The sequence below is a fragment of the Clupea harengus genome, chromosome 5 (assembly GCF_900700415.2).
Source record: "Clupea harengus chromosome 5, Ch_v2.0.2, whole genome shotgun sequence".
Classification (NCBI taxonomy): Eukaryota; Metazoa; Chordata; class Actinopteri; order Clupeiformes; family Clupeidae; genus Clupea; species Clupea harengus.
This window is the reverse complement of record NC_045156.1, coordinates 14919901-14933852: the sequence shown is the minus strand read 5'-3', so window position 1 is coordinate 14933852 and position 13952 is coordinate 14919901. Positions and strand designations below refer to the sequence as shown.

The 13952-nt window shown below is 43.6% G+C and overlaps 1 protein-coding gene across 1 annotated transcript; it reads right to left on the bottom strand.

Moving 5' to 3' along the window:
- Positions 1-4705: 4705 nt before the first annotated feature.
- Positions 4706-11418, bottom strand: il19l (interleukin 19 like). The gene is made up of 5 exons (XM_042707722.1): positions 11218-11418; positions 9101-9163; positions 6385-6543; positions 5209-5283; positions 4706-4891 (listed from the first exon to the last, which is right to left on the bottom strand). Exons 1-5 carry the CDS (start codon positions 11410-11412, stop codon positions 4784-4786), a joined length of 600 nt encoding a protein of 199 aa, XP_042563656.1. The 5' UTR covers positions 11413-11418; the 3' UTR covers positions 4706-4783.
- Between the last annotated feature and the right edge of the window lie 2534 nt (positions 11419-13952).

Genomic DNA, 13952 nt, shown 5'->3' with positions numbered 1-13952 from the left:
CCTGACCACCTGCTGACATGCTGAGAGGCAGAGGTGTTGGTGTGTGTGTGTGTGTGTTTGTTTGTTTGTGTGTGCATCTGTGTGTGCGCGTGTGTGTGTGTGTGTGTGTGTGTGTTTGTGCGTGTGTGTGTGTATGCGTGTGTGCGTGTGTGTGTGTGTGATAGGTGAAAATTCACCCTAGTTTCCTCATCGCACAAGGTTTATATAGACAGAAGTTTAGCGTTCAGTAGGGATAACCACGTGGTGGATTTCTGACGTCCGAGGCAAGGATGGAAGTTTTGCACAAGGTCGGAAGAAGCACAGTTCGACCCTTCTTATCACTTCTGGTCTAAACATGCTCTTGTACATATGCAGACTAAGTGCCACCTAATAAACTAAGTTACACACACGCAGAAACACAGAAAAGCCATGTTCCTGCTTACCTAAGTACATGATTCATATAAGGTAATTAATAATACAAGGCACTTGATTATTATATTCTTAAGTCATTAACAGTGTTTGGAAATGATCTCCATCAGTGTGTTTGTGTGTGAATGGAACGGAGAGACCTTCAGATGGCTTTGTAGTTGATCATTAGTTGCCGTTGTTCAGTGTGTGTGATGGCCCATCAAAATGAAGGTGGACTAAAAAGATGTTTATGTTCTGAAGATGAGGTCTCAAAGGCGGATGTTCTCTTATTGCACAGCGAGTTAGATGCCCCCCTCAGGTTTAGGATCATGCTGAGCAAAAATCAGTTGGATGTGAACGCAGCCACGCTGGAGGAAATGAAACGGCGTTGACTTGACTTAAACTCTCCTTTTCTTTCAGAGAAAAAGCAGCGTAGCAGAAGTGATTTCTCAGTACCCAGTTCCTGAGTGTCAGAGTCCACACCTAGCGCTTTCACAAACTCCATCGAAGGCAAACCTCTGCCCTTGTTTTCCCCTTCCCTCAACATATTCAAAAACCTTGAAAAGGTCGCACAACGGCAAAACATCATTTGAGATGTTGTATGCGGATTTCTATGAATGAAAAAAAAACAGGTGCCCATGACTCACCCCACCCCCCAGGGCAGATTGAGATTGAGGAGTGTGTGTGTGTGTGTAGTGGAGTGTGTGTGTAGTGGAGTGTGTGTGGAAACTGCCAACTTTCATCACTTCTGGCGGAACTCTTGGTGCACAATCTGCACTTTTGCTTTCTTGTTGAGCGTTGAGGTTTCATCTCTCCTCAGCCGTTTCCTTTGAGAGAGCAAAAGACATCTAGGAAAGACAGTTAAAGAGAAAACGGAACGTAAAGCTTAGGTGCTGAATTGGTTTATTTTAGCACTCTTATTTTAGCCCTCTGTTTAGCGTTACAGGGTTCATCTCTCCTCAGCTGGTTTCCTCTGAGAGAGCAAAAGACATCTAGGAAAGAGAAAGAGACGCACAGTCAACGGAACGTAAAGCTGAGGTGCTGAATAGGTTTATTTTAGCACTCTGTTTACTGTCATTTCAGTGGCTTTGAATGGGTGGAGTTCATTTCCTCAATCTTTCTTAGTGGGTAGATAGTGATCTCCCCTTCTGTAGTATCACCCATCATCTGACACATTGGTCAGTGACCAAATACATTTCATCTGACACAGTGGACAGTACCCGCTCATAACGGCTCATCTGACACAGTGGTCAGTAACCGCTCATAACGGCTCATCTGACACAGTGGTCAGTAACCGCTCATAACGGCTCATCTGACACAGTGGTCAGTACCCGCTCATAAAGGCTCATCTGACACAGTGGTCAGGACCCGCTCATAAACGCTCATCTGACACATTGACTCATCTGACTGACTTGTGTCACTTGGCCTTGGGACACAGATTCCATCCAACCTCAAAAGCCTGTAGAGACATGTGATCCCTGAAAGTCCCACTGAGACCCAGATGACATCCTCTGGTGAAGACGGGTGTAACGAAGTCAAAAATGGAATATTTTGTTTGCATTTATTTAATGAAATGTAACCATATTCTGATTTGATTATGCCTTTCTTTTCTACCTTGTATATATTAAATGTTGTTAATTGAATACACTGAGTACGTGAACTGTACTGCCCCTTTAAGAGACTTAGTTTAGATTGTTGGCAACTCCGCTTAGTCTTCAGTCTGCGGGTTTCTGAACTGAAGACAGGTATGCTTGTTCCCATGTCTAACAAACTAAACATGTATTTATAATTAATAAACCAACACATATTAGATATAATGTTGTCATAAGGGGGTTAATACTAGAAAATAGTTAACATGCAATTTGACATTCTGATATTGTGATATTGAATACATATATTTCGTTTTGTATGATGCCATCAGGTTTTAAGCATATGTTTTCCCTTTGCTAGCAGGCTAGTATCCCGCGTATAGGATGACTGCATGTTGACTGTCTCGTGTGTATTGATGTGTACAGGTATGTTCAATTCAGTGTATGTTAATTGTCATGTATTGTTTTCTCTATTGTTGTTCGAATGTGTGGTAATGCTATATGTTATGTGCTTCACATGAAGTTAATTGTTGTAAGATAGTCTTGAGTCTGCGGTTGCTGAACTGAAGACAGCAGTCCAGTATCCAGCGTATAGGATGACTGCATGTTGACTGTCTCGTGTGTATTGATGTGTACAGGAATAAATACGCAAAACTTCAGTTCGTGGCCGTTTCTTGTTCAGCAATCCAGACAACTAGAACACAACGCAGAAGGACCCGTTACACATATTATTCAGTCCAATAGATAACATCCTCTCTTAAGGACGGGCCTATATTATTCAATCCAATAGATAACATCCTCTCTTAAGGACGGGCCTATATTATTCAGTCCAATGGATAACATCCTCTCTTAAGGACGGGGATGTATTATTCAGTGTGATGAGCAGATGGTGTACACACCCTGGTTATAGTGTTAATGGAAGTAGATAACTTGAAAAAACATGAATTCTTATATTATTGTATTGTATTATTAAAACACAGTAGCCAATGAATGCATAGTAAAGTGTATAATGAATGAAAAATGAATTAATTCCACTGGGAAACAAGTTTGTCCATTTAAGCACAGGTCTCTGGAGGCATGGCATTATGTGATTTAAGCACAGCTTCCTGTAGGCATTTAAGCACAGGTTCCTGGAGGCGTTATGTCCATTTAAGCACAGGTTCCTGGGGGCGTTATGTCCATTTAAGCACAGGTTCCTGGGGGCATGGCAGTATGTGATTTAAGCACAGGTTCCTGGAGGCATGGCATTATGTGATTTAACCACAGGTTCCTGGGGGCGTTATATCATTTAAGCACAGGTTCCTAGAGGCATTATGTGATTTAAGCACAGGTTCCTGTAGGCATTATGTCATTTAAGCACAGGTTCCTGGAGGCATGGCATTATGTGATTTTCTTCAAATAGTTATAGTAAAGATGAGCTGGCTTCCCTCTAACTCTCCGCTGCCGGAAGAGAGAGAGAGGGGGGGTTCGCATTGCCTCGCGGTTCCCCTTTTAACATTAGAGTTCCTCGCCAGCTACTGGCGCAGCAAGAGGATCCCACACTGTGACGCTCTGTTCACTGCTTTCTAGGATATGAGGGGGTGGGTAAACATGAGGGGGTGGGTAAACATGAGGGGGTGGGTAAAGTTGGCAGTGGCTCAGCTGCCAGACTGGGGGGAGACCATGACCAGATTATGCCCAATGGTAAACTAGGACTAAAAACAGAGTACTCTGGCTAGCCACCATATGGCTATAATATACTGCTGTAATAATAATGCCATACACGGACAATATATTCCATTCATGATGTTTACAATCATTTGACAGTTTCAAGGTTTCGCAAGTGAAAGACATTTGAAGGAACACACAGGCGGGTTATGTAGGAGGTTTTAAAAGCATGAAGGGTGAGCATGTCAATGCCATTACTCCAATTTACCACTAGAGGTCGCATGTTGCAACTACATGGATATTGTGGTATTCTCTCTTTCCTTCTCTCTCTCTGTCCCTCTCTCCTCTCTCTCTCTTTCTCTCTCACTCTCTGTCTCACTTGCTTGTTGCCATAGTTCTTATGATTATAGCTCTCTGAAGCTTGTGTGTGTTTTTGTTCTGATTAGGTTGAGGTGGTATCTTGCATTAGAATATGATCTCAGAACACCAGTCGTGCAGAGAACAGCATGAACATCAACATTTAACACGACCTGCACTCGTACAAAACACATCTAGATTTTTACAAAGATTTGAAATAAGGTTCATTGATGTTCAGTTTTGCACCACATCACTGCTGACATGGAATCTCTTAAGCCATAAAGAAAATCTTTTCAATAAATGAACACAACAAGAATGTAGTCTCAAGTCTGTGATCAGTGGTAGCACATCAGTCACAAAACTAACCATTCTCACCATTAATGCATATTATCTCACAATGTATAATCTAATAAATTAAGGGTTTCTAGAAAGGGACTAAGCATTGAAACAATGAATTCATTTGATAAATTCAGGATTTGTTAGAAAAGTCTTGAAAACAAAGGCTTTGAAATATAGTCATTTGATAAATTAAGAGATTCAAGAAAAGTCACATGAATATGGCTTAGAATTAAAACATTCATTTGATAAATTAAGGGATTGTACAAAAGCCATAACTATGTGACATTGAAATAATAAATTCACTCAGTGAATTACGAGGACCTATGATTCCCTTTCATGCTCAAAGAGCATAAGACTGCCAAAGGAAGAGCATAGGAAGAGGGCAATGAAGTAAAGAATGTGGTGGCGTGGGGGACTCTCTTCTGGCTGAAGGGGCGCTAGCCCTGCACGGCCTCTGGGGGGCGCTAGCCCTGCACGGCCTCTGGAGAAGCCTCTCTGTGGAAACTGTCCAGCCACTCCAGCACCGAGCCCAGCTCTCCCACTGCTTTCACCGCCGCCGCTGTGGAGTCCAACTGGGGGGAGGAGGGAGAGAGTTAGAGAGAGAGAGACAAAGAGTGTGAGATGGAGGGAAGGAGAGAGAGAGAGAGTGAGATGGAGGGATGGAGAGAGAGAGAGTGAGATGGAGGGATGGAGAGAGAGAGAGAGAGAAGGACAGAGATCAGTTTAGATCAGATCAGTTAACCACGTATGACTTAAATGTAAAACCACGTATGCTAGCATGCTCATCTTCTGCTATGTTGCCCTCCCCTTCTTTCCCTCCCCTTCTGCCACAAGCCTTGAGTTGGACAGTAGAGAGAGAGGGCAGTGGTGTGTTGTGTCGGATGTGTACCTTCTCAAAGCTGGTGAGGATGGCCTCCATCTTGATCTGGGTCTGTTCCCCACACTGGCAGTGCATCTGCGCATGCTGTGAAACAGAGTGGTGAGAGACAGCGAGTTAGGTCAGGCACATGTGTGTGTGTGTGTGTGCTTTGTACTGCCTAGAACAGCTGTGAATGTTTAAACTTTAACGACTATAAGTGACTGAGGTTACATACTGTTAGGTGTGGCCAGTATATAGCAGACGGTGTCTTGCTAATTCTTTAACATGTTATTGTTAGTAGTGTGAATTACACAGTGTTTAAGGTCCAGATGTAAGATGTAAATACACCCTGTGCTATTGTAGGTGCATGTGAGATGTCGTTATATGCAGTGTGATATATAATGCGTTAAAGATGTCGTTATATGCAGTGTGATACATATAATGCGTTAAAGATGTTAGAGTGTGTGGTGTCATTGTGGATGTGTGAGAGTGTGTGGTGTCATTGTGGATGTGTGAGAGTGTGTGGTGTCATTGTGGATGTGTGTTAGCAGTGTGAGAGTGTGTGGTGTCATTGTGGATGTGTGAGAGTGTGTGGTGTCATTGTGGATGTGTGTTAGCAGCGTGAGAGTGTGTGGTGTCATTGTGAATGTGTGAGAGTGTGTGGTGTCATTGTGGATGTGTGTTAGCAGTGTGAGAGTGTGTGGTGTCATTGTGGATGTGTGAGAGTGTGTGGTGTCATTGTGGATGTGTGAGTGTGTGGTGTCATTGTGGATGTGTGTTAGCAGTGTGAGAGTGTGTGGTGTCATTGTGGATGTGCGTTAGCAGTGTGAGAGTGTGTGGTGTCATTGTGGATGTGTGAGAGTGTGTGGTGTCATTGGATGTGTGAGGTGTGTGTCATTGTGGATGTGTGTTAGCAGTGTGAGAGTGTGTGGTGTCATTGTGGATCTGTGATGGGCAGTGTGAGAGTGTGTGGTAGCAGTGTGAGAGTGTGTGGTGTCATGGTGGATGTGTGTTAGCAGTGTGAGAGTGTGTGGTGTCATGGTGGATGTGTGAGAGTGTGAGAGTGTGTGTTGTCATTGTGGATGTGTGAGAGTGTGTGGTGTCATTGTGGATGTGTGAGAGTGTGTGGTGTCATTGTGGATGTGTGTTAGCAGTGTGAGAGTGTGTGGTGTCATGGTGGATGTGTGTTAGCAGGCTGTCCCTCACACACTGGCGCAGGTCTTTCTTGATGCTGAGGAAGGCGTTGGCCAGCACGCCCGTGGTTCTCTTCTGCGAGGCCTGGCTGGCGGCGGCCGCGTGGCTCCCAAACACGCGTTCCACGTAGAACCGAAGCAGGTGGCGCAGGAAGCAGCAGCTCTCCAACGCCTGCCAAGAGAACAACCATCAATCACTCAGTGTCGTCGTCGTCGTCGCTACGGTTACGCTTCAGAGACGTTAACATTGCCTGGTTCTGCAGAACACTAGATTCTTGAGTGGTCGGTTCATGCGATGACAGGTTAGTTATTTGCCTGTTAATTGGATAACTGACTATGACTACTGGCATGGCCAGGCAGTGTCTGCTAGATTGCTAACTGGGGAGCTCCGATCAACTGTAGAGGTGCTGGGGAATTAACACTGAAGCTGGCATCAGATAGTACTTAGCATTCTTTTAAAAATGATTGGCATGTGCTGGGTGGTAATATGTGGGTTACTGTGCAACTATCAGATAGTTTCTACTTAGCGTTGTTTTTTGCTGGGTGCTAGCCTTGTTATATGTAGGTTAATGAGCAACCTACAGGACGTTTAGCAGAATAAGCCCCCTTTAGGGTTGACAGGGGGCCAGGCAGCTGTATGCTACGCCTTACTGATAACATCTGTGATGACACAGTATTTACTAAAGCAACATCACATACACGCTATTGCGACTTTAAAACATGTACATCTATACCATAAGCTCCCTATTCAGCCTCACATGCATGCTATTGCAACATTAAAACATGTACATCTATACCATAAGTTAAGCTGCCTATTCAGCCTCACATACACGCTATTGCAACTTTAAAACATGTACATCTATACCATAAGTTAAGCTCCCTATTCAGCCTCACATACACGCTATTGCAACTTTAAAACATGTACATCTATACCATAAGCTCCCTATTCAGCCTCACATACACGCTATTGCAACATTAAAACATGTACATCTATACCATAAGCTCCCTATTCAGCCTCACATGCATGCTATTGCAACTTTAAAACATGTACATCAGTAAGAATCAGATTTTTTTTTTGCCGTGAGAAATTGGATGTGTGGCATGAGTGCGTGTGTAAACATGCAAAGCGTGTGTCACACGGCGAAACCGTGAGAGTTGGCAGCTCTGGAGCTCTAAGGAGCGCATCTGTAACCCTATTCGCTGCATAGACATCTTAAGATGATCTAAAGATGTCTATGCAGCAACACGGAAACATAAGGTATACATTTTTTTTGTCTTTCTTTTTGGCAGGTGTGGCTTGGCTACATATGTTGCTTTTATTGATGCATGCATATATTGTGTCATACATGATGCAAACTATGCATGTTGTATCTGAACTTTGTTACAGTACACTTACAGTATTAATCAAAACAAAATATGGTATGTTTTTCTATTTTGTTCTTGGTTCATTTTCCATAGGTGACAGGAGCCAAAGAATTTGAGAGGCTTGCTGCCGTCGCCAAGCTGGTCCTGGTGTTGCCCCATTCGAATACAGATGCTGAGAGGGTGTTTTCAGTTGTAGGACTGAACAAAACTAAGACCAGAAATAGCCTGGCATTGGATGGCACCCTGTCCTCAATAATGGCCATAAAGATGGCCGACCTGGAGCCCTGTTTCAGATGGGAGCCCCCCTCAGAGGTCATCAGGGCCTCCAAGAAGGCCACAGGCCAGTACAACCTTGCCCACAGATTTTAGAAAATGACTAACCAGCTTCTGATCTGCATCTGATACCTCATTTTTTGTTATTTTTGTCATGTGTTGATCCATTGTATTGCTTAAAAAGGCTACTGTATAAGCACTTTATTTGTTGCACTTTTTTGTTTGATGGAACGTGTGGTTGGAGGCTTTGAATAATGAAAATTATTTCTCCCTAACTAATGTAATTTTTTGCTGAACATAAATCATTAAGTGCTCTTTAGAATACAATTATTAACAATATAGGTTAGGTTTCAGTTAAGAATTAGTTGAATACCATTGTAATCAAAATGTCAATCAACCTACCTTGGTCAAATCTTAAACACAGGTCTATTAATTAGGCTATATTGTGGTACATAGACAGTCATTGAGGCACAACAATAGTTTTCTGGTTGAATGTTCAGCTCAAGTCTAGAAGGCCCTATAAGTCATGATCAGATGAACATGAATCAGAATAAGTTCAGGTATTGCACATCTTTAGCATACTACCCAAAAATCCACTAGAATGCAGGAAATAACATCACCTTAAACCAAAATTCAGCTATGTCTTGGCTTCACAGAATTTAACCCAAGTTGCCCATCTCCAGTAGGCCGCCCCTATCAACGTCTTTGGGCCCCACAAACCACCAGGATGCAGGGCACAACATGGGTACAACGCCAAATTAATTCCAATTCCCTGATATTTGAGCCACCAACTTGTGTGGCTACGCAGCCACACAAGTTGGTGGCTCAAATATCAGGGCAAAATTTTGGTCACCCGCGTCAAAATCTCACTCCAAGGTTTTTGGAAAAGTTGGCAGCTCTGATTTCATAAGTTAAGCTCCCTATTCAGCCTGTGAGACCAGACGATATTTAAGTTCACTGTTGTGCTTTCAATACTCTTTGATACATGGTGCTTTGTTAAGGATTCAGACAAGGCTTCTCATCTCACATTCAGACACAAAAGAAAGACACAAAAGAAAGACACAAGAGAAAGTCAAATGTGTGCCTCTTACCTGAACATCCTTCATAATGTCAGTCTTCAGTAGTTTGGTGCCCATGTGGTTGTCTTGTTTGACCTTTGAAAAAATAAATATGACAGAGCTGCTTCAGAGGTCGCACACAATGCCATATATAATCCTAGGGTTAAATAAATATATAATAATAATTACATTTAAATAAAATTCTATATTATATAATTCATATAAATGTATAACGCTCTAATGCAGCTGTGTGCGCCAGACCAAACAGGCAAGGACTGACAGTCCCCACGCCAGCCTTAAAACCTTAGAACCGTAGAACCGTGCAGGGGCGGAGATCCCATTTCATTGTAGGGGGGGACTGTAAGTAGACGATGGGTTGACTCAAAAACGATCCGCATACGGATGTAATTCTAGAATGTTGATTGGTCAAGATGAGTTACCAGGCAGGAACGGAAAACACCATTTATTTGATTGGCTAATACCAGGACCTCTACTTTTCCCGCTGAGCTGCAACGTCGTTTGCCAATACATGGTCAAACTTCAGAGTGTAATTCCGGGGGGGGGACATGAAAAAATTGCTTTCACGAGAGCTAGCATAAACTGCTAAATACCGAATTCTCTTATCACATTTACAAACAGAAATTCGAAGTCATTTTAGAATTATCTAAACAGCATTAAATGTACTAACACGAAATATCTATTCACAGACAAATAATGTCCAAAGTTCAAGAGAACTTGATGCTCAAAATAAGTTATAAAACAGCTCAACAGGGAATCGAACTAGCAACCTTTTGATTACAATACGACTTCTCTACATCCTACGCCACTGTCACTCCACATTAAAATACCAGCATAGTTCATGGACCGAAGAAAAAGATGATATTAATTTAACTTCAGATAATTTAACAAATCTGGAGAGGCACTGAGATGTAGACCTACGTTTATTAACTAGCATTAACCTGCCCTGACAGGACAGTGTCCTAGACTGTCTAGCTAGCTATCTTAACTGTGTTAATTACCGGCATGCGTGTGTTATCGGCAAACGTTCACGTTGTCATGCCAATCCATTAATAAACTTATGTATACTTGTGCATATCGATTGGAACTTCGTAAATGGAGTTTAGAAAAAAACTTCTTCTTTACATGTTGTTACTGCGTTCGAGAATGAGGTAAATCTCTTTACATATCGTGTATCATAGCGGCAGCGACAGGGGACAGAGGAGGAAACAGTCTGACAATCTGACCGTGTAGGCTACTGGGCTGATTAACTGAAACACGGAGCTGCCGGTAGCCCTGCCCGTTGGAAACAGCATGTGAACCAAACCACTTTGAGGAATAGGGGGGACATGATTTTTCAACACTTAAAAAACAATTTTTGTTTACGTCTATAATTAGCACCGCTTGTGTCGTCGTATTTTTATTTTTAATTTTTTTTTTTTTTTAAATTGATTTTTTTTTTTTTTATGATTGTTGGGGGGACAACTTTATGGTAGGGGGGGACACGTCCTCCCCGTCCCCCCCGGGATCTCCGCCTATGGAACCGTGCCACCGGCCCCTCTAACCGGTTAGGCCGGATTCTGGAGTCTTGGGAGCCCTGAGGCACCGTGGGAATCCGCACTATCAGGAAACACCTCTGCGAGCGGCTCGGGCCGTCACTGTTACTGTAAGTCTATTTTAGTCTCCGACCTGAGGCGATTAACGGCAATAACTGGAATTAACGGACACACATTAACGGCCACATCTCCACTGCATGGCCGACTATGTGATAAGTAATGTATGCAGGATGTGGAGGGGAACACTGAGCGGTTATAACGGTCACGGAGGAACTGGCTTGTGACAGGATGTAGCTGGATGCTCAGAATCAAGTGACAATCTGTGCATTCTTTTACAGAGGGAAGTGGTGACATGCCAAGAGCCCCAGGGTTCATTTGTGCATGTGTGTGTGTGTGTGTGTGTGTGTGTGTGTGTGTGTGTGTGTGTGTGTGTGTGTGTGTGTGTGTGCGTGCGTGTGTGTATGCTGGTGTGTGTGTGTGTGTGTTCTCACTGTGCTCTGGCGGATGGTGTGGAAGTGCATGTGTGTGTGCATGTATGTGTGTGTGTGTTTGTGCATGTGCATGTGTGTAAGTGTGTGTATGGGTGCGTGTATGTGTGTGTGGGTGTGTGTGTGTGTGTGTTCTCACCGTGCTCTGGCGGATGGTGTGGAAGTGTTGCCATAACTCGTGTGTGTGCACCCTCACGGTGCAGCTGCCCAGCCTGAGCCTTCGTCCGGACGACACATCGCACACACAGAAGAGCAGGACACACACCTTCATCACCGCCATCATCATATTCATCATCTTCATCATCTTCAGAGTCTTCTGGTTCTCCACGGCACTGCGTATCACTAAACATTCACACACTTCCCTTTAATTACAAACATACTCTGATATGGAAAACTTACATCCATATCACATTACTGCTGGTTTAGTTTGGTAGCAGTGATTCAGCTTGAAAACTGACAACAATCTAATATGCACCAGATATCCATCATCAGATAGCTAGAAATCTGTTTTTAGACATCCGTGGCCGTAAATATATTGTAAATGAATTGCCCAAATAAATAGCTGCTAAATAACAAAGATTAGCTGTAATACACATATAGTTTAAACACAAAATCGACATTGCTTGTAAAGTGCTAGCTGCACTTGATTTGATAATATGAATGTGATAAAATCATTTCTATCTTTAGGATCTTAATTGCGGCAGCTCAAGCAATAAAGCAAGGTGCAAACAAGCACAAGGTTGTGGGTTCCGTATCCAGGGAACACACACTGATAAATTAAGGTTCAGCTGACTTGTACTGTAAGGCATTTTGGATAAAACTGCAAGTCAGAATGAATCAATATAAACATCAGTGTAAACACCAATGCCAGTCTGTAATGACTTCTATCGTTCTGTAAAGTGGAGCCGGCTGCAGTGTTGGTCTCCTCCTTACCTGTAACTCGCCTGTGCTGCTCTTCTCTGTGTTGGTCTCTGTGTTACCGGTCACTGGCTTGTGCTGCTCTTCTCTGTGTTGGTCTCCTCCTTACCTGTAACTCGCCTGTGCTGCTCTTCTCTGTGTTGGTCTCTGTGTTACCGGTCACTGGCTTGTGCTGCTCTTCTCTGTGTTGGTCTCTGTGTTACCGGTCACTGGGTTGTGCTGCTCTTCTCTGTGTTGGTCTCTGTGTTACTGGTCACTGGCTTGTGCTGCTCTTCTCTGTGTTGGTCTCTGTGTTACTGGTCACTGGCTTGTGCTGCTCTTCTCTGTGTTGGTCTCTGTGTTACTGGTCACTGGCTTGTGCTGCTCTTCTCTGCTGCAGATTGCTGCTGCTCCTTCACTGTCTTTGGGCCCTTATATTGCACAGGTGGGGAATTTCTCATACCTGTCTGCTCTGCTTGGAAGGGGGAAGTAGAGGTGAGGAAACCTCACCTACCCCGAAGGTTTCCTACAAGCGGAATTTCATTTCCAGGATTGAGGTAGTGTCATGAGTGTGTGTGTGTGTGTGTGTGTGTGTGTGGCAGTTCCAGAAATAGCGCCGGATTAATAAGGACATTTAAAAAAAACCACTTGAGGCCAGTTGTGTAATTGGGAATGAGAATAAGGTGTATGCTCTCTCTCTCTCTCTCTCTCACTCTCTCATTTTATGAATCATGTCACCACTCCTCTCTAATCTGATTATAGCTCTACTACAGAACTCCGTGGATGCTGTAGATGAGAGTCTGCTCTTTTGACCTGGTGCCATCTCCTCAGGCTAACAGGGGATTACTAGAGTGGGTTGACACAGACACGCTGAAACCTGTAGTTACGGCAAAAGGCACAGTGATCACAAGTAGAGTGGGTGGCAGGACAACACCTGTTGCATACCTTGAACATTTTTATTTGTGGTTCTTTTGACTGTGATGAGGCAATCATGTACCTCCCACATCTGCGTCCTCAGTGTGTGTGTGTGTGTGTGTGTGTGTGTGTGTAACACGCTAAACTGTTATTATTAGTCTACCCATGCGCCGTGATGACGAAAGGTCACTGCACCATTTCCCAGGTATGAGGTGCAGAGAGGCCCTATATGACGAGCCAGAGACACGTAATGAATCATTAAATAAACAGGATCAGGTTTCGCTCTGAAAAGACGCCACACGACTTCCTCTCAAGGGTGGCACCTCCTGGGTTGACATCATTTCACGGTTGGTTTTCAATTTACCGTGTAGTTGCTGGAAACTGCCTAAGAAAACACTTTGTAATGACATAAATGACATGTAATGACAAATTGTGGTGCAAAGAATTTCTGCCATGTCATCAGGAGCAGTGGCATGCATGAGGATTAGCCAGCGCTAGTCAAAGGAATGATATTTTGACACTATCACAATCACAATCACAAATCAAATACATGACAGAGTTTCCCCATTATTTCTTATTGCCCCAACCTGCACTCATGGAGAAGGCCATTTGTTTGTCTCTCTCTCTCTCTTTCTCTCTCTCTCTTTCTCTCATTCTTTTTCTCTCTCTCTCCCTTTCTCTCTCTCTTTCTCTCTCTCCCTTTCTCTCTCTCTTTCTCTCTCTCTTTCTCTCTCTCTCTTTCTCTCACTCTCTCCCTTTCTCTCTCTCTCTCTTCCTCTCACTCTCTCCCTTTCTCTCTCTCTCTCTTTCTCTCACTCTCTCCCTCTCTCTCTCCCCCTCACTCTCTCTTTTTCTCTCTCTTTCTCTCTGTCTCTCTCTGTCTCTCTCTCTCTCTCCCTCTCTCCCTTTCTCTCTCCCTTTCTCTTTCTCTCTCTCTCTGTCTCTTTCTCTCACTCTCTCCCTTTCTCTATCTCTTTCTCTCTCTCTCTTTCTCTCACTCTCTCTCTCTCTCTCCCTCTCTCCCTTTCTCTC